Here is an 18,823-nt window from a genome sequence, read left to right on the forward strand (position 1 = left end):
GTAATTCCTTCCTCTGCTCAAACGTCAGTGACGATGCATGAAAGACCTCCAGGTCATGAACTTCAACAGCCTGCACTGGACCTTTCAAAATGTCAGATTCAGTGAAATTGGCCTTCATTATATTTTTAATGTTTCCCTTTGGCCACTTATCTAAGTAATAATGTTTTGCGATTTGAACCAAAAATGCACAACAGGTACCAACAGTTATTTCTCCCACAAACTGCCTAACAAAAGCTAGATAAACGCCTCCCTAGTCTTCAGGCACTTCGTTGGTGGATATACAACCCGTAACAAGTTGACAACTCACCTGCAGTATCGGATGTGCTCCCGAGACAACTGCTCCAGCCATGTTCACACCACACTATCAAACCCCCCAGACAAGATCCAAAGGGAAATCATCCTACTTCCAAACAAGGACAAAATAACATAGAGTGATAACATAGAGTGCGAATGGATACTTACTTGTACTCTATTCTACTTCAATTAAAAAAACATCCACAAACAGCATAGTACATGTCCAACACACAATTCCATTAAGCCACCAATTTCATTTGAACAGGCGACATTTACAACCAAGGTAGCACAGGGCAACATAGCACATGGCCAACAAACATTTCCATCTAAAAAAAAACTCACAAGAATCAATCCAGTAAACTGATGAGCCCCAATTTGTCACAATCTGGCTCTAATGGCAGCGAAAACAACAAAGGAGGGAAGCCGGACCTGGCCGAACAATGCCACACATTTATTAACAACAAATGAGTATGATAGAGGGTTTCATCAAAAGGCCAAGCGCTGGTCACCTGTCTCCACCTGTGCGTCTTCTTCTTCTTGTTTTTTATTGGCTGTTGGCAAGCAAATTATGGTGTGCATTACCACCACCTTCTGATAAGGAGCGTGGATTGAGATGCTAAAAAAGACCCCAAAAATCAAATCCATAAATAAAATGAATAATAATGTAAAAAAAAACTAAATTCTTTTATCTAAACCTGTCTTCTTTACAGAGATAGTTCGGATTTTTGACATGAAGTTGTATGCCATCCCCATCAGCATTGTAGCACTTCCTCCAAGACTGCTCTAAAGACGTTTGGCGCGGACACACAAACGACAGTCAGGACCTTTTCCCCAACCAGAAGGTGGAGGGAAATGACCCTCTCGTTCACCGGGGAGGACTCCAGCACAGAGGCACCGAGCAGGGGAGCTATTAATAAACCCACACCAGCTCGCCGCCTCTCCCCTGCAGCAACTCCAGAATAGAACAACGGCCAGCCCCTCTCGAGGAATTTGGTTCCAGAACCCAAACTGTGGGTTGAGGTGACTATGTCTAGTCGAAATGTCTCAACCCTTTCGCAAGTTCGGGCTCCTTCTCCACCAGAGAAGTGACATTCCATGTCCCAAGAACCAGATTTGGCCGCCGAAGACCAGGTCGCCCAGGCACCCGCCCTCGACCGCCACCCAAAATATATTGCAGCAGACCCTTATGCTTGCCCCCGCAGGTGATGGGTCTATGGGGGGGAGAACCCGTGTGGCTTCTTTGAGCTGGGCCCGGCTGGGTCACACGGGTGAACGCCCGACCACCAGGCACTCGCCTGTGAGCCCCTCCAGGGTGAGGCCTGGTATCCCACGTCCGGGCAAGGTGCAATCCCTCCTCTTGCCACGATTCATAGGGTCTTCTGAATCACTCTTGGTCTGGCCTGTCACCTTGCCTTGGGAGACCCTACCAGGAGCATATAGCTCCAGACAACATAGCTCCTAAGATCACTCGGGCACTCAAACCCCTCCACCATGGTAAAGTGGTGATTCACGGAGGAGATCAAATTGTCTGCTTGCACAAATAAATCAATACTTACGACTTACAAACAAATCAATACTTATTTATAAATCTATACTTACACTTCTCCCTGCTTTGCACCGTAATGTTGACATTTTTGAACGGCTGGACGGAAGCGTGCAAAGAATCTTGGGATATGATGGGACACTAAGGATGGTTTGAATGCAGACTTCCATTCAATGGAGGAGGACACATTTGTCGGCTGCATTTGGAGGAGCCTTTGCGGACTTTCTAGTTTGGACAGCCTTTGCGTGGCGCGATGACGTCATGCCTTAGAGAAACAATAATAAACTCCTGAAAGGAAATTGCTTCTCTTTTCCTCAAGTGCATGAATTTATTGCTTGGTTTTGGTAGGGTGGTTTGGTCAAATTTATGGTTGGCTGCTGATTTGATGAGGATTAAAACAAATATTTCAAGTGTAGCGCCACTGGAAAAAGCAAATAAAACACTCTTCAGACCCAATGAGAGGTGACAACAGTGATGATCCATGTTATGCGATTTGCATTTGAAACAAAGACATCTCTATTTGTGTCAACGGGACAGTCTATGACTTCACTGTCTAAGACTACATTGTACTGAAAAAAAAAATCCATTCCATCCATTCCATCCATTCCTCTGGTGTGATAAAAGCACTAATGTTTTAGATAGTGCTTGAGTGCCAAACTAATACGCAATCAGGGCTTTATGATGATTCTGACACTGACCGCACAGAGATTCAAGCTCCAAAGTAGACTGAATAAATGATTTGAATGAAGAGTGCTTCTGGCTCTGCAACAAGGAAGTTGCCCCACATCTAAAAGTTGATAAACACCAGGTTTTCTCCAAACCTTTTTGCTTACAAACAATCAACTGTTGTCTTTTCAATCTAATGACGTTTCACAGAATACAAAGCCTTCTTATTCCAAGTCATCAAAGAGCTTTGCTTTGTTGCCAGACACTTTTACCCTCTGATATTTGCGCACAAGACAAGCAGTAAATCTAGCCTTTTTGTAGCATTTGTCATTTCATTCACCTTAACCATTGGGTTTTAGTGCCTCAACGAGACTATAAGCAATCCGATGACACATCAAGCATTTGCAATCACGATCACTGTTGCTGTGCTGAGTGCTTGGAACAAATGATAATGTTGTTGATGCAATATGGAGTCAAACACCCCTCTCTTGCCTAGGGCCTAGTCTTCGGTTTGATTGACCCCTCAGCCATACCACACTGCCTTACATACTCTTGCAACACAGTACAAAGTCGTACTGTATTTAAAAGCCAAGTGCATGCTGTGTCGCACGCTGAAGGAGGCATCGGTGAAAGACAACTGAAACATAGCAATACACTGCTATTCCAGCACCTTGGAGTGTTGTTATTTTGTCTGGGTAAGATGAGAACACAATGGGAAAATCGATATGCATATGCACCGAGTTGCAAGATTAAAATTTCTCATCAAAGAATCCGAAACTAGCATAGAGTTTCCACTGATATGAAACCTGGCTGCTTGGATCATTTGTTTTGTTTTGTTTTGGGAGATGTGTGCTCCTACTTTATCTAATGTACCCAGCAATACAATTAGTTACGAGTGCAGGAAGCATACAAAAGCATAACTGTCAAATAAAACAATTTCCCCTGTTTTCCTTATCTGCATTGAATAATTCAGACACCTACGGTAGATAAATGAAATGATGACAATAAAATGTACTTCTACTTGGTGCATTTTGGCGAGTCTGCCTCATCCGATGCACTTTAGCTAGCAGACAAATGCGATGATCTTTTTAAAGGCAAGGAGGGAGAAGAGGCGCTGCAGGTTCGGAATGCTTTGCTCCTGCCGTGTTGGATGTAGATGTTGGCAGAAAATCTCGGTTGACCTCTTTATACTACAGATTACAGTCATTAGAAGATCAAATGCTGCAGGCAGTGTCTAAAAAAATCTTTTAGTAATACTGACTTCCCATTCCGATAATTCCCATAATATTATCACTTTTTCCCCAACCTAATTCCCCCAAAATTACAACTTTACTTTGTTTGTTTCTCATATTACAACTTTAAAAAAGACATTATTTAATTAAATTTTGCAACTCTATGCTACTAAAATAACATTATTTTTCCTCATAATATTACGAGTTTACTCTCGCAAAATTGAAACATTTTTTCTTGTTACAATGCAATTTTTCTGTTAATATTTTGACTTTAGACCACACGGTGGCCTATTGGTTAGCATGTTGGCCACATAGTCAGGAGATCTGGATCTTCTGGATTTGAATCTCTGTTGGGCATTTCTGCGTGGAGTTTGCATGTTCTCCCCGTGAGTGCGTGGGTTTTCTCCGGGTGCTGTGGTTTCCTCCCACATTCCAAAAGCATGCATGTTAAATTAATTGCCGACTCTATATTGTCCATAGGTATGAACGAGAGTGTGAATTGTTCTCTGTCTATATGTGCCCTGCGACTGGCTGGTGACCAGTCCAGGGTGTACCCGGTTTCTCTCCTGAAATCAGCTAGGATAGGCTCCAGCATACCCCCGCGACCCTAGTGAGGATAAGCGGCATAGTAGATGGATGGATGGATGGATATTTTTACTTTATTCTCATAAGATTACAGCTGTGTTTTCCATTTCAGCTGCTTTTTAGAATTTTCCAACTATTTCAATGTTCTTCTTGTTAATTTTCTTCGAATAAATTATGACTTTATTTGAATAATAATTACTATAAACATATGTATAATTATAAACATAATTCTCATGACATTCTATCTTATTGCACGGCCTAATTTTCTAAAAATGACAACTTTATTCATGATTTTGTTTCTCAAAATATTATGACTTTTTTAAAAATCATTTTTTTTTACATTTCAACTTCATGCTACTAAAATTGAGTTATTTTTCCTCATAACATGATGATGTTATTGGAGTAAAATTATGACTTTTCCTTGTTAGATTCAAACCTTTTCCTCTTAATATTTTGACTTTATTCTTGTAAAATGACTGCAGATTTTTCAATGTTTGCTTTTTTTTCTTCTTTCCCTTTCCCTAGTTTTCTTGTTAAATTATATTTTTCTAAAAGGCCCCTTGGGCTGCAAATGGCCCTCAGGTAGCACTTTGGGCACCCCTGCAGTAGGTGCTCAGCAGCTTCGAATGATAACGCAAAGACTGCACCAAATTGTCAAACAAAACATTCTAGAATTTTTGTTTGGTCAGTATGGGGTATGAGTGTTGATATTTGAGGAAAAAAGATATAGGACATATGTGGCAAAACGAAGACTGCCTAAATGCCTTCTGAAGGTACTGTATGTCAAGCTCACGTAATACTGTATCACCATGGTTTGTAAACTAATTAAAATGCGGGTTCTGAGCCATCAAAAGCATCAAGGTCGACATGCCGCTGTGATTCTCTTGGGTAGAAAAGGTGGCTGGCACGACTTATTCAGACTAAATAATAGGCCTTTGCTTTGGCAATGCTGAGACCGCAGCATATTGAGAGATATTTGCATTTCTTTGCAAGTTAACCTTCCACGGCATGTCTCTCTGCAGTTTCTTTAGGTAATTTATTCTTGTCGTGTCTCACAAAAGTGCCATTTAACAGATACAAATGAAATCAATTTGCTATTAATTAACTTCTTTCCTTGACCTGGGCCACAGAAAAACAAATTGTGAGTTTGAAAATCATTTCTTTATGTTTGTTTAACCTTGCCCCTGCTTATGAGGAGCCAAAGTTCATGTCACAAAGGGCAGAGATGGGTGTCATAGGATATGGAAATAACATAAGATGAGCAGTGAGAGGTCATCTAATAAAAAAGGAAGCGGTTGCCAAGAAAACACAAAAAAATGTGTCTTTCAGCTAAAGATAACATGGCATCGTAACTGACCGTGTCAAGGAAAGCACACTGTTGGCGTACACTGATAAAAAAAGAAGTGGGGAGGTATAAAAAGAGTTGTTTCACCAGTTATAGTAACTGCTATTGAAAACATGATTAAAAAAAAAAAGATTCTTCAAAAATAAGGGGTCGTTTTATATTCAGGATCGGTATTCGTCTGAGGAGTAATTATGTGGACTCAATATTTCTAGGATTCAAGGCCAGAAATACAGGTAGTCCTCATGTTACAGCTTTTCATGGTTACGAACGTGCTTGCATAAATTAATAAAAAATCTTAAACTCGCTCAAGAACTAGTAACAGAATGCGTGGCGGATGACTACATGCTGCACGCAGTGCAAGGATGCAATGTGTTACTTGTCTCGAGGGCTGTGGATGCATGCAGTGTGTGCGCCTCAGCTACATGGAGCAAGGATAGCATCACTTATTTGTTTACTTTTTGCACTTCATTATGTCTCCCAAGCATAGGGAAAGCTCTGGGGGCAGCATGTAAAAGAAAAGGAATGTGAAGTGGAATTAGACATGGTAAAATGCTCAGTGTAGCTGCATGCCCGTTCCAAGCTGCTCATCATCATGATGGCCCACAGAGATCGTATTCTTGAACACGTGAAAAGATCTTGTATTAAGAAGTAGACAATCCTAACTAAGCAGCATCGTGGTCTCATTATTGAGACTTCTTCCTCCCAATAAGCCTGTCTCTTACTCCTTGTAAGGCTCCCCAGTGTGCAAGACAACCACATGAATAAAAGTAAGTTGTCTTTTTGTATGACTGTTTTGTTTAATTCTCATATTTAATCTTTCTATATTTTATATGTCCTTGATGTGTTCTATTTCCAGTGTGAGTGACTTACACTCACTTAGGTTCCGACTTACACTAAAGCATGACATACATCACGTTCTCAGAACGAAACTCGTTCACAGCCCAAGGACTACCTGTGATATCTCTCCCATTTACTAGTACTGCTTGTCATGTTCAGTGAGGTGCAGGGAGCTAGAGCCTATCCCAGCTAACTCTGGAGGGACTATACCTTGCACTGTCAATCACTAAGTAATAAAACGGCAACTAAAACATTCCACTCTTGAAAGGTTATGCATTCATTAGCCTGGTATAAAACATTTTATCCTGAACAAGGACTAGTACAGAGGCATTCTGGGCAGTAGTTTGGTCCCATGTTGCGTCTCAGATCCCAAGCATCTTTTATAATAGCCTGGTCACGCTACACCAGCAGCAGAGAAAAGTCGGCCACTGCCACACAGCTGGTCTCTGAGTTGGAAGGGGCAGGAAAGCACAGTTTGGTTTTTGAGTGTGTTGCTTTTTGATTATAGGCGACAGCTGGTTGTCAACAAGAAGCCTTCATACCTGAGGGGATGGCAGCACTTGTGTTGCGCAGGTGATAATTTGGCAGCGGGCACAGAGCCAGCACATGGTTGCACCATTGTTTGGACTTTGCAGTTTAGTGAAGGGAAGATTTGGTACTTTCTTTTTTACAGTAGGACTGTCCTTTTAGCTTTTGCCCTGGGAACGCTCACAAAGAAGTCTCCTGCAGCAGATGGCAGAATCCTGCTACGTGATCTAAAACCAATTTTGCTATTTGAATAAGCTAACACTTATTTTCTTATCTTTCTCTTGCAGTCCAAAAAAATCCAGGCTCAACTGAAAGAACTGCGTTATGGGAAAAAGGATTTAATTTTTAAGGTAAGCTCAAACTGAAGGGCGGTTGCCTGTAACGCATCTACACACCAGAGGAGTAGAAGTACTTGAGACCACCTTGGGAAGATGATCCCATCACAGGCAATTCTCCAATTAATTTAGTCCCCAATTACGAAATCCCTTCCAGCAAGCAAGTCAATTGCAAAGTCAATTGGCTCAGCCTCAGTCTGCTTTTTGCTCTCCCTACTATCCCTTCCAGTCATGGCTTGTATGTCGATAAATGGCATGGGCGACAATGATGGAGCTGGTACAGAATTGTGCATTAGATTGCATGAGACAATCAGCCTGAATAGGAGGTTCATGTTGCTGAAATGCATTTCCACCATCAAATAAGCATGTGCTGTATACACTACGCTCCTTGTATTCTCATGAACATTTTAAGAATCAGGTGAAAAGCTGATGTGTCTATATATATATATATTTTCCTATTTTTCCACATCTCTTACATTGTATTGAGCATGTGAAATCTTATCTATGCATACATCCACATTGTGTCTCCGGATGTCCTGTCCGCTGTTCTATTTCTAGCCATGAATGATGGCAGTATTGACTAGTTCGGGTCACCTCTGTAAATTGTTGACTCAATTGCATCACATTGTCACGTATGCAAAACAACTTGAGATGTCACCCACCATGTTTACAGGATATGGCTAGCTCCGATTCGTCAAAACATTTCTTATGTCATTGAGATAACAGCATGACATGTGTCTTTTCTGTCTTTATCTGTATTTCTCGGATGCAATGATTGAAAACCTAGCCGGGAATAAGATATCATATGAGACGAGGATGCAGGAAAGACTCCTTCCTGATCGGTAATGTCATCAGCCCCACATGGAGGATGTCAGTCAAGACACCTTGACCGAGAGGAAATTGAATTGGTTACAACAGCTGTTGTACCGTAGCGAAATGCATTTCACGCTGCCACGATACACAAAAATTACAACCACAGCACAAGGCTGGCAAAGAATACAGGTACTTCCAACACAAATCACTGTGGGATCTCTATGCTGTCTTTCAGGACAACAAAGGGCTATATTTACAAAAAAAAATACTGTATTGTTAGATTACAAGTAGGGGTGCAACGATACAGAAAATTCTGAAAAAAGTCTGATTTATGCCTTCAATGGCTTATTTTCTGTTATTGTGTCTACTGTAGTGGGTAAAAGTGTAGAGGTGACTATAGGGGCGTTATTTCATGCCCAGAGGGCTCTAATAATGTTAAAAACAGTATTTAGTGGGTCATAAACAGGTTTTCTCAAACTACAAAAATATTCCATTTATTAATAATGAATCCCACTTAGCAGAAATTCACTAATCACGGTTGGGTCTGGAAACAATTAACTGCGATACAACGAGGGACGACTGTACATTATGGTTGCAACCCTGATTATAAAGCCATCTTTTGCTGAAGATAGGGAAATTAAGTATGATATACTTGGGGCGGGATCCATGAGTGAGAATCCAGCAGGCTATGACTTGTTCAGACAGAATGCATCACAAATATAGAGTTGATGATTACTTTAACCTCTGAGGCCTGCTTCTCATCTACAATGACTGATGCTCATTCCAAATGCAAATGGAAACATATTTTAGTGCTTGTTTGGATACTCTGAGCTGCGCCCCTTATGTTCAACCAGGATGTATATATAATATGTTAAGAAGTCTCAGTGTCTCACAGTAGGAAATGCCAACATGGCATCTAAAGAAGTGTGATTTTTAAAGAAGAGTCCTCAGATGATTAGACCAACCACTTTAACGCCTGAGCCACAGCTGCCCCAGTGCTACACTGTGCACAGTACACCCAAGCAGGTTCCTTTTCACTTGCTCTGTTATGATATAAAACCCCTCAGAGAAACTGGCCTTCCTTGTGTTGCACGGCAGACGAGCCTCCACTCTGCCCAGTCCCCATTTAACTTTCTCCCTGCGGCTGTTTCTCCACCGGCTTACGAAAGTAAGAAGAATGGTGACTTGATGTACTCGCATGCCTCACCAACAAAATGGCTTGTACCCCGCTGACCCCACACCTCTATAATGGACTGACACATAAATATGGAGCTTTGAGGCACTAACCCTGAAAGTCAGCATTTCTGGGTCAGTCACCATGTGCCTGCATTCCTCAGAGGACTATCTGCTGATGATGCACAATGCAATGGATGTAATGGCTCCCTATAATGCGACACATGCATGCACACACAGTTCTTCTGTTGCCCTTTAGAAGGAAGACGGAGAGCAGGCTGCAATTTTCTCATGTGCTTGTTAACCAATCCAAGATGGACTCATTATTTAGCACCTCATGTTTGCACCGTTTCATCTGACATACTGAGCAACATTTTGTATGATCAGATGTAAACATATTCTGTGTATTCTCCCATCTGTAAATGTTGTCTGCCAGTATTCTGACAGCTCACAGGCTCCTTTGAAGTACAGCGATAAAATTTAGTTTTTTTGCAGTATTGTTTTAGAAATGTCAGTATCAGTGAATGTGTCTGCGTTTCATTTACCACAACAATATTTTATACAACCCAGAGTGTCACTTGTTATAGAACCGTTTCTCAAACTTTCGACACCCACTGGATTCCTTCACAGTGATATCCTTATTGATTCCAATTGCCACAGACCAACAAAGTATTTTTTGAAAGATGAGTTGATTCTTTGGCATCCCACAGTGGGGATTTTGCCCTGTGCTTGTCTGTCATAGTATGACTCACTCATTAGGCCAAACATAAACATCATTTTAGTTGACCTGTGCCGTGGTAAAAGTAACAGGCATTATTAAAGCGACAACATTTGCCAGCTGCTAGCTAAGAATAATGAGGTGAATTTTTGCAAATGTGCAATGTGTCGCCATCGTGTCATAATACGAAAGGAGGTACTGTCTAAATATATAAAACTAACTCAACACCGTCAGTCACCTCTGTGACATTTCCCAAACTTTATCAAGAGATTGTGTCTGCAATGTGTTGGTGTAGCTGACCTTGGATGTTTCAAGCCTGTAAAGAATGTTCAATTCCAAAAGGCCAGTAAAATACAAATAATAAAAGATAAGGGCTCCACGTAGATCACAGAGGTCAGCTTCCGCTTTACACAATCTGCATGCAAATTATCACAATTTGCACAAAACTAATGATACATCCGTTTATGATGAGAGATTTGTTTGGCATTTTATTGATGGGCTTTAATGTTTTGTCAAACAAATGCTGTCTGTGTTTATTCAGTTTAGGGGTTGAACCCAAGCAATGATAGCAATTATGGGGCTTGTGGGTCTTCTCACATAACACTATATTAATCCAGTATATGGTGTTGTAGTGCATTATCTGTCAGACAAAAATGCATTTTTAGCTACATATCTGGAAACACATTTGAATGTCAATGCAATGTCGATATTAGCTGGACAGTGTTGAGAGTAACATCGTTCCAGTACACGGGTAATGTAATTAATTACTATTTCGAACGTTACAACACCGTTACTGACACCAAAATGTGTCCCGTTACTATGCACCGATATCTATCAACTGCTCTCCGCTCGCCGGCTTGATCTGTCAGGCAGGAGCAGACAAGAACTGTTTTTTAAGAGCTGTTTTTCTGATTGTCCTTATGTCTGTCACCCCTACTCCATTACCAAATAAGTCATGATGATTGGCTAAAGGTAGAGCACAATCTCAAGGTAACCCAGAGTTGAAGTAGGCAAGAGTTAACCTCACTGACACACAAGAGATGTAACAATAGTGAGTCCAAAGCTGACTGTGGCGTAATAGTGTAATTTTCATCAGGATGGAAGTGCAGGCACTAATTGACGTCATTGATGTAAAAGGCAAGAACATACTGTACATGTGAGGTGTCCATCAATCCAATTTCCTATACTGTCTACTATCCTGTGTGCAGCAAAGTGTTTGTCCGCACTCTTTGTGAGTAACTCTAACTTCATTACATATCTCTCAGTAGCACTACAAAGCTAAGCACTAACTCTATGACATATTTATTTATATATATTTTAAATAACGCCGTAATTACTTTTCCTGGTAACTAATTACATTCATTTAGGAGTAATTCCGTTAGCAATTTAATAACTTTTTTGGGAAAGCACCTAGTAACTGTGTAATTCATTATTTTTTTTAAGTATTTGGTAGGGATAATGCATTTTTGCCGAGTATGAGCATGAAACGAGTACAGCTCGTCATTATCCGTAATCGTGATGGAGGAAAATCCTCATTGGGTAACTACTGATGTATTCACTTTTCACACGCAGTGATTGGTCAGTCACACACAGCGACTGTCCCTCCCTAGACAGACTCATTATAGCCAGAGAGAGGAGCCATGCCTCTCACTCTTTTCCTCCTTCACACACGGAAACAATACAGACAATGACTCTCTGCTTGCTTGGCTCGACTCCAGCTCACGTTCTCTGTTTCGCTCTATTTCGGTTTGTATGATATTTAAAGCTAGTTGGTAGACTTGTTTTGTTAGGTACGCGGTGCATTTGACAAGACAGAGTTGAAAACGGCTTGTGTCGCGTTGGTCACTGCCTCCACTCTGCGTTTTTTCTTGAGTTTTCCTCAGCTTTTGTTGTTACGTACGGAGTGCATTTGACAAAACAGAACTATAAATGGCTCGTGTTGCGTCGGTCACTACGAGTGTTTTTTTTTTTTTTCTGTCTGCTTGCTTCTAAGTCTAAGTCAGAAACCTTTGCTCGTAGTACTGAACGCGGTGCTTTTGAGAAAACTACAGTGAACAAGGCTGACAGATTATTTCCCCGTTTGCCATCACTGGATGTTTGCATTAATCACCAACTTCACACAGATCATTCAAAAATAATTCAATAATAAAGTCTTACAGATCAATTACACACACACACAAATAGCTAAAAATAATAAACAATAAATATAGCAATTTATGATCAATCTATGTCAATTTCAGACTTAAAATAAGTACCCATTTAAGCCCCACACATTTCTGGTTAAACTATGCCCACTTCCGGTTTATACCCCACCCACTCCGAGTACAGATTCTGATAAAGATAATTTAAATGTGTGAACTGATACAGATACAGATAGTGGTCTACTCGCTCATCCCTGGTAATTGGCCCAACAGGGTCCACTGTAGGTGGATCAACACATAACAATGGTCCCGTGCAACTCTGATATTCAATTTTGAAGCTTCACTATATCACTTTTTTTCAAAAATATATTAATTAATAAATCATGCGGTTTTGTGGTTGAACACAACCTATTAATCGTCAAATCATGTATTTAAGCAAACGTTATGTATTTTTTGCCTAAATTAAGCATTTTCAAGCATAAAAATGCTAAATGGATTAATCTACAAATACAAGGCATTACACAGACACATTCAAACACATTGATTAGGATTAGGAATGTCTGGATCCGATCTTCAGGAACGAGATCGGCTGCTGATCCGGTGTATTTGTGAAAATCGGATTATATTGTCTTCTGCTACGAGATTGGGCCGATCCGGTTGCCGTATCACGTTCCTAACTCTTAGCCACACTCCAACATGGTAGCTGCAATGCGCCTCAAAGCTGGTTGCCACTCAACTCGCGCCACCCGCAAGAAGAAGAAAACACCATGAAAACACCACCATGCAGACATGTCCGCGGTGTACCGTGGTGAAGTTAGTTTCACGTTGGACGTTGGCTATTCGGCTACAGAGCGACAGCGGTAGTTCCCTCTCACTGTGCCCGGACTGCTACGTCATGGTGTAGGGAGCTCACACGGGAAGTGCCACTCTGACCACTGGTTGCTTATAATAGGGACCGCACAAACACTACTAAACATGCTGAAACGGTGGCAAAAAACCTAGGAAACTCCTCTGTTACGGAGCGTGAATGGAAGCTAGCGGGGTTCGCTTAGTTTAGCTAGTGCAGCTATGTGTGTGTGTGACGTCATCGTGTTGTGTTGTACTGCTTTAATGTAAGGACCATTTTACAATGCCCACTGACAACATGCAGGTTCTGAGTGAAAAAAGACGAGAGACACGTTTATTCTTGCACCCGGCACATATCATCCGGCAATTGCCATTCTCAACACACACAACACATTCCGGCCTTTAAAATAAGAGTGTTCTTTGTCACAATTGTCTGATTGTAAACAAAATAAGGGTGTCATTAAAATATCTTACATTAATAATGCGATTGGAATTACATGTGTGACTCCATCTTCCTTAATCACAAGCACGACCATTACAGTTTGTTGAAGATTTTGTAGCAATATGTGCTGAGGCTGACATCCCATTAGAAAAGTTAGCTAAGCATCCATTTCTCAATTACTGAACGAAATGGGCCAATGATGTATTGCATCAATAAATGTAAGGATTTTTGCATTTTATTCACTAACCCAAAAACCACACACTCTATGCTGAAAAAAAAGTGGAAAAGGTAAGAAACTGAATTCTAAAAAATGAAAACAGATATAAAACAAAATAAAACAGATTTCATAGGTCCCAAAGAGAGCTTGTTTAAAAAAAAGTCATATATTCTAAATCACACCATAAACTGATCTATAACCATGCCACATGATTAGTCCTACCCTTAAAGTATTTTGCACGCCCATTTTTTTTTCCAATTTTGTCTTTTATTTGATCTTTTATTGGATTAGGGGCCTGACTCACAGAGGTTTGTTACAAAAGCCCAACATTATTGTTGCTCATGCTGTGCAATAAAAAAGGACATTCAGCAATACTTTGGTTGCATTATTTGTAAAACTTTGAAACTTTTTGAGCTAACCATAACCATATTCAATTCTTGTTTGGAATAAAAGCTTATTATTATTGAAAAACAAACAAACAAACAAAAAACGATTGGTACCAGATCGGATGGGATCGGCAAGACTAAAAAAAATCGGATTGGAAGCCAAAAAATGTGGATTGGGACATCCCTATGTAGTATGTATGTATTCTACACTGTAGTATGTATGTAGTATTCTACACTGCTGTAAAAAACAATCTCGAATAAAAATACAGGCTACTGTTGCGGCCGTGACCTAGAAACTCAACTCTGAACACATGATGTCACTTCCTGTCCGCCTTTCATTCAGCTCCACTAGGGTACACATTTATAGCAACACACACAAGCACGAGTCTTAATTATGTCTTAAATGGCTTACTTATTACCGAGTAATATAGTACGAGTATAAAAGTGACTAAAGGGGTGCTCTAATAATGTTAATAACTGTATTTAGAAGGTCGTAAACAGGTTTCCTATGCTCTAACCATGAAAATATTCCATTTATAAATAAGGAATCCTACTTTGCGGAAATGCAGTTACAAGGTCGAGTCTGAAACCAATTGTATTGTAAATGAAGATGGAAGATGGTTGAAAGAATTTCTATTTGTAACCACAAGTTTGGCTTTTCAAGACCTGATGCACCCAAATGCAGTGCCACTGTCGATTTCTGAAAAGGATAAAGGTAATGCTAAATAAAAGATAAGTTGCTCTCCTTGCGCTGGCTTTGTAGCGCTATTGCTGTGGAACGAAGAAGGTGGGGGAAGAACTGAGGGTATGGTTCATTTGATTCAAAAGTCATATTTTTGCAGGGCCAGCAGCTAATGGACTTGGAACACAAGTTAACCATAGCAAAGGAAGAATTGGAGAAGACTGCTCTCGACAAGGTGAATATGTTTTATGCTTTAGTAATGCTTGTTTATTCCCTGTTTTTGACCCCTTTAAATCTGTCGTTGTCAAATTCACAGCATTTTAGTTAATAAAAATGCTGCATATCACACATCAGCTGAAAAATCATCAGGTGTCAAGGAAAAGTTGATCAAGTCAATGGAATTACAACACTGGACCAGGCGAAACAGCCTCAGGAAAGCATCTTTCAGGTTGATGGAAGTATACCATCGACCGGCCTCAGAATAAAGTGCCTCATACTAAACTTTACTGCATTCAAGCGAGCCTCTACTTCCAAAAAAACATTTGACCTTCTTTTCCCCCATGTGTGTTATCTGTTCAGTCACAGCATTACTGTGACAAGCTGGAGCAATTTTAAAAGAAAATCCAAGGCGGTACACGATCACCTGAATTTTCAGAAGAGAGGATTGTAATACATACTTGAGTTAAACCAATGAACTATTTTAATGTAGCATAAAGCCCCCTGAAATTGTAAATATGAGTCTCATTTATCCTAATTTCAGACTGATATTAAAAAGAATCCCTCTGTTAACAGTCAACCATTACACTTTTAGAAGATAACTGAGCTCCGCAGGGTGTCTCCCATAGTGTTTCATTCAAATATTATATGGTATGTTGTGGCAAAGTTAAAGGAAAACAGCACTTTTTTTTAGAATTTTGTCCATCATCTACAATCTTTATGTGGGACATAAACACAGGTTTTTCTCTTTTCTGTGCATTCGAAAGCTATAAAAACAGCTAAACAGATTCTAAAGAGAGAAAAACAGTTAGCATTTGACTATAAAGCACTCTATAAAGCTGTTTTATGGTTTTGTATACATGCAGTAACGGGTACATCCATGATAATATGTAATATTTGCCCTATTTTGATGATTTTAAACAATACCAGAACTTCTTTCCTGGGGGCATTATTTCACATAGCAGACGGATAGGAACGGTACTTCCGTCAACAATAACAGCATAGAAAGCAACTACTAATTATGGCAGACTTCATCAGAGCTGCCGACGATGTCAACTTTTGGACAAATGAGGATCCAGAACCTCATCTTTTTGGGCCTGAATATACGGAGGATGAACGACAGGTTTTCGACACTGGGCCCGCAAAAAGAGAGAGTGAAACTTTGCAGCAGATGGGGGTCAAGTCATTACACTGGCATGACTTGCTGGGGTGAATGCGGAGCTTCCCAATCCATGCTGACAGAAATCGAGTGTTTCTGCTGCACTGAGTGGCATACAGGGTTACCATTACCATTACCTCGTGTGTATGGCGAGGACGAGATTGCATCACATCACAACCAACAAAGAATTGCTATCGCTAACAAACCCTTCAGTGATGGACACTTTTTAAAACCTACCCAAAATAAACTGGAAAAGACCCCCCAGACCAGCTGGACCAGACTGACAACTGTCCTTCTAGTAAGTCACCACGATATTGATGGTGACATGGAGCACATAGCACATGATATCATAACACAGTCCATCTAGCCGTGTATAAAGAAAACATGAAATGTAGGCTAATACTTTACAGATAATTTGGCTGTCTATCCGTAGTTGTTCATATGCTTATTCTTGTTTCCTAGTCAGTACAGATTGGTGTCCTATCGCATTGTTTTGGAGTGGGCCCGTTAGGTCATGGTAGTGGCGTGAAGCGCTGCGTCACTACGCCAGAAAAATAGTTCTCTGTGTTAGCGACTACAATAACAATGTTGCTGTAGCTTGGCTTATATACTCGTCAGTTATGTAAGTAGAACATTTTTGCCGTTTTTTGGAGCCATTTTTTTTCGGTCTTTATAGTCAAAATGTGTATGTTCTTTTACGTGCATTGTTAGCTCCCACATGCTAGCTGTTTTTTAGCTGTTTTTCTCTATTTAGAATGCGCAGAAAAGAGAAAGACGTGTGATCATGTTTCACATAAGAATTGTGGATGATGGGCAAAATAAAAAAAAAAGTGCAGTTTTTCTTTAACTACCAGCCTCTTTTTAGCTGTTTTTTATTTCTTTAGAACGCACAGAAAAGAGTACAGTAAGAGATGTGTTTTCTTGTTTCACATAAGGGTTGTGGATGATTCCAAAGAAAGTGAACGTTTCCTTTACAGACCTAAAGGGATAATTCAGATTTTTTAACATGAAGTTGTCCGCATCAGCATTGTGGTCCAATAACCCCCACTTGGTCTCCTAAGTCCAGTTCTGGTCAAATTTCTGTGATGAAGAACGTAGTTTCTCTTAGTTGCTGGGGACAGTTAAGTAAAGAATTTTGCCTCTCAAAACAATATGCGTTCAAAAGATTAACACATTCGCATCACAAAAATGCCTCCTCAAAAAAAATCAAACCTCACAAAACGCTTGGCACATTATTTTCAGTCTTTTCTAGGGGTACCATCATTTTTGTCCAGACCTGTTTCATGAATTTATTTTTTTCAATAATTCTGTTGAAGCATAGTTCAAAAGCAATGTCTGACGTTCATTGGTTAAATTTCATAGATTTTTTATTTATTATTACTTTTTCCAGATTCAAGTTATTTCTGTGACCATTGTGAGTTTTTCTTTCATTGAACGAATGTTACCAACAATTTTGTCCACATGTGTATATCTGTCTCGGGCCGTATTCCTGCGCACTGTTGTGTATGACGAAGACGCTCGCATCTACTTCCACAACGGAGCGCCGCTGCCATCTTGGTTACGTATGTGTTCCACGCCCAGTGTTTTGTGAGGTTTGATTTTTTTTTTTTTAGAAGGCATTTTTGTGATGCAAATGCATTAATCTTTTGAGCGCGTATTGTTTTGAGAAGCCAAATACTTCACTTGATTGTCCCCAGTTTAGGGACTTTGGGGACCAAGTGGGGGGTAAGTCGATGTTATTGGACTACAATGCTGATGGGGATGTCATACAACTTTATGTCAACAAATCCAAACTATTTCTTTAACCTAACAAATATGCACGGATGATATTTTTTAATGTATGTATGATTATTTTAACCGGATCAGGCCTGCTATTCATTAACAAAAAGAAGCTTTTTAATCTTAAATTTGAGACTTACACTGATGTCAGCAGATGTCCTAAAATCAACATCATACAAAGGGTCTATATCTGGTTGATAAGTAATGCAACAGTTTTAATAAAGTGGCCTTTGATGAGGTTAAAGAAACATGAAAAATAAACATTGCAAGGAAGGACTGCAGGACAAAGGGTATAAATTCCAAATGACTCTACATAAAGTACATCATCAACATCATCATCATTTCAATCTGTAAATTCAGCCTTTCTTGATCTCATGAGATACACTTCATTTCTTCATTAACATTACTTTCCAGCTGTTTGAAAGTCACTTTAAAGCAAGGCATCTCATGGCACATAATGAAGTTAGCTCCTCAGGTGAATGCATGAAAAGAGGCATGTAGGAATTCAGCGACTGTCTTCTGTGTGTGTAATCTGTTTTGGGGACAGGAGTCTCAGTTAAAGGCGCTGAAGGACACCGTTCACATCTGCTTCTCAGCTGTCCTGCACAATCAACCCAGCAGCAGCCACCGATTTCCCACCTCTCCTTCCCATTTGTACAGATACTCATCACTCATCAACAGCTCCAGAGTCACCTTTCAACAGCCCCATGCCAAGGTACAGTAATTCAGTATTTCACTGTGTGCCATCTGATTTATTGCTTATCCAGAAGAACCACTTGTATTGTCAAATTTGCTTCAATAATATCATACCGTAGATCTATTGAAGAGGTATTTTCAGCTGTCCTTGAACTAACAGTATGTGTCATGTAGAATGCCAGTGTATGCA

The 18,823-nt window shown here is 40.1% G+C and overlaps 1 protein-coding gene across 2 annotated transcripts in view; it reads left to right on the plus strand.

The window, feature by feature from the left end:
* The window catches only part of luzp2 (leucine zipper protein 2), a 220,883-nt gene that overhangs the window by 167,550 nt on the left and 34,510 nt on the right, over positions 1–18,823 (plus strand). For both annotated transcript variants that reach the window (XM_054771019.1, XM_054771018.1), the window contains exons 7-9: positions 7,318–7,380; positions 14,944–15,018; positions 18,485–18,652. In XM_054771019.1, the coding sequence (XP_054626994.1) occupies positions 7,318–7,380; positions 14,944–15,018; positions 18,485–18,652 (306 nt within the window). The remainder of the gene's footprint in view (positions 1–7,317; positions 7,381–14,943; positions 15,019–18,484; positions 18,653–18,823) is intronic.

The sequence above is a fragment of the Dunckerocampus dactyliophorus genome, chromosome 3 (genome assembly GCF_027744805.1).
Source record: "Dunckerocampus dactyliophorus isolate RoL2022-P2 chromosome 3, RoL_Ddac_1.1, whole genome shotgun sequence".
NCBI lineage: Eukaryota > Metazoa > Chordata > Actinopteri > Syngnathiformes > Syngnathidae > Dunckerocampus > Dunckerocampus dactyliophorus.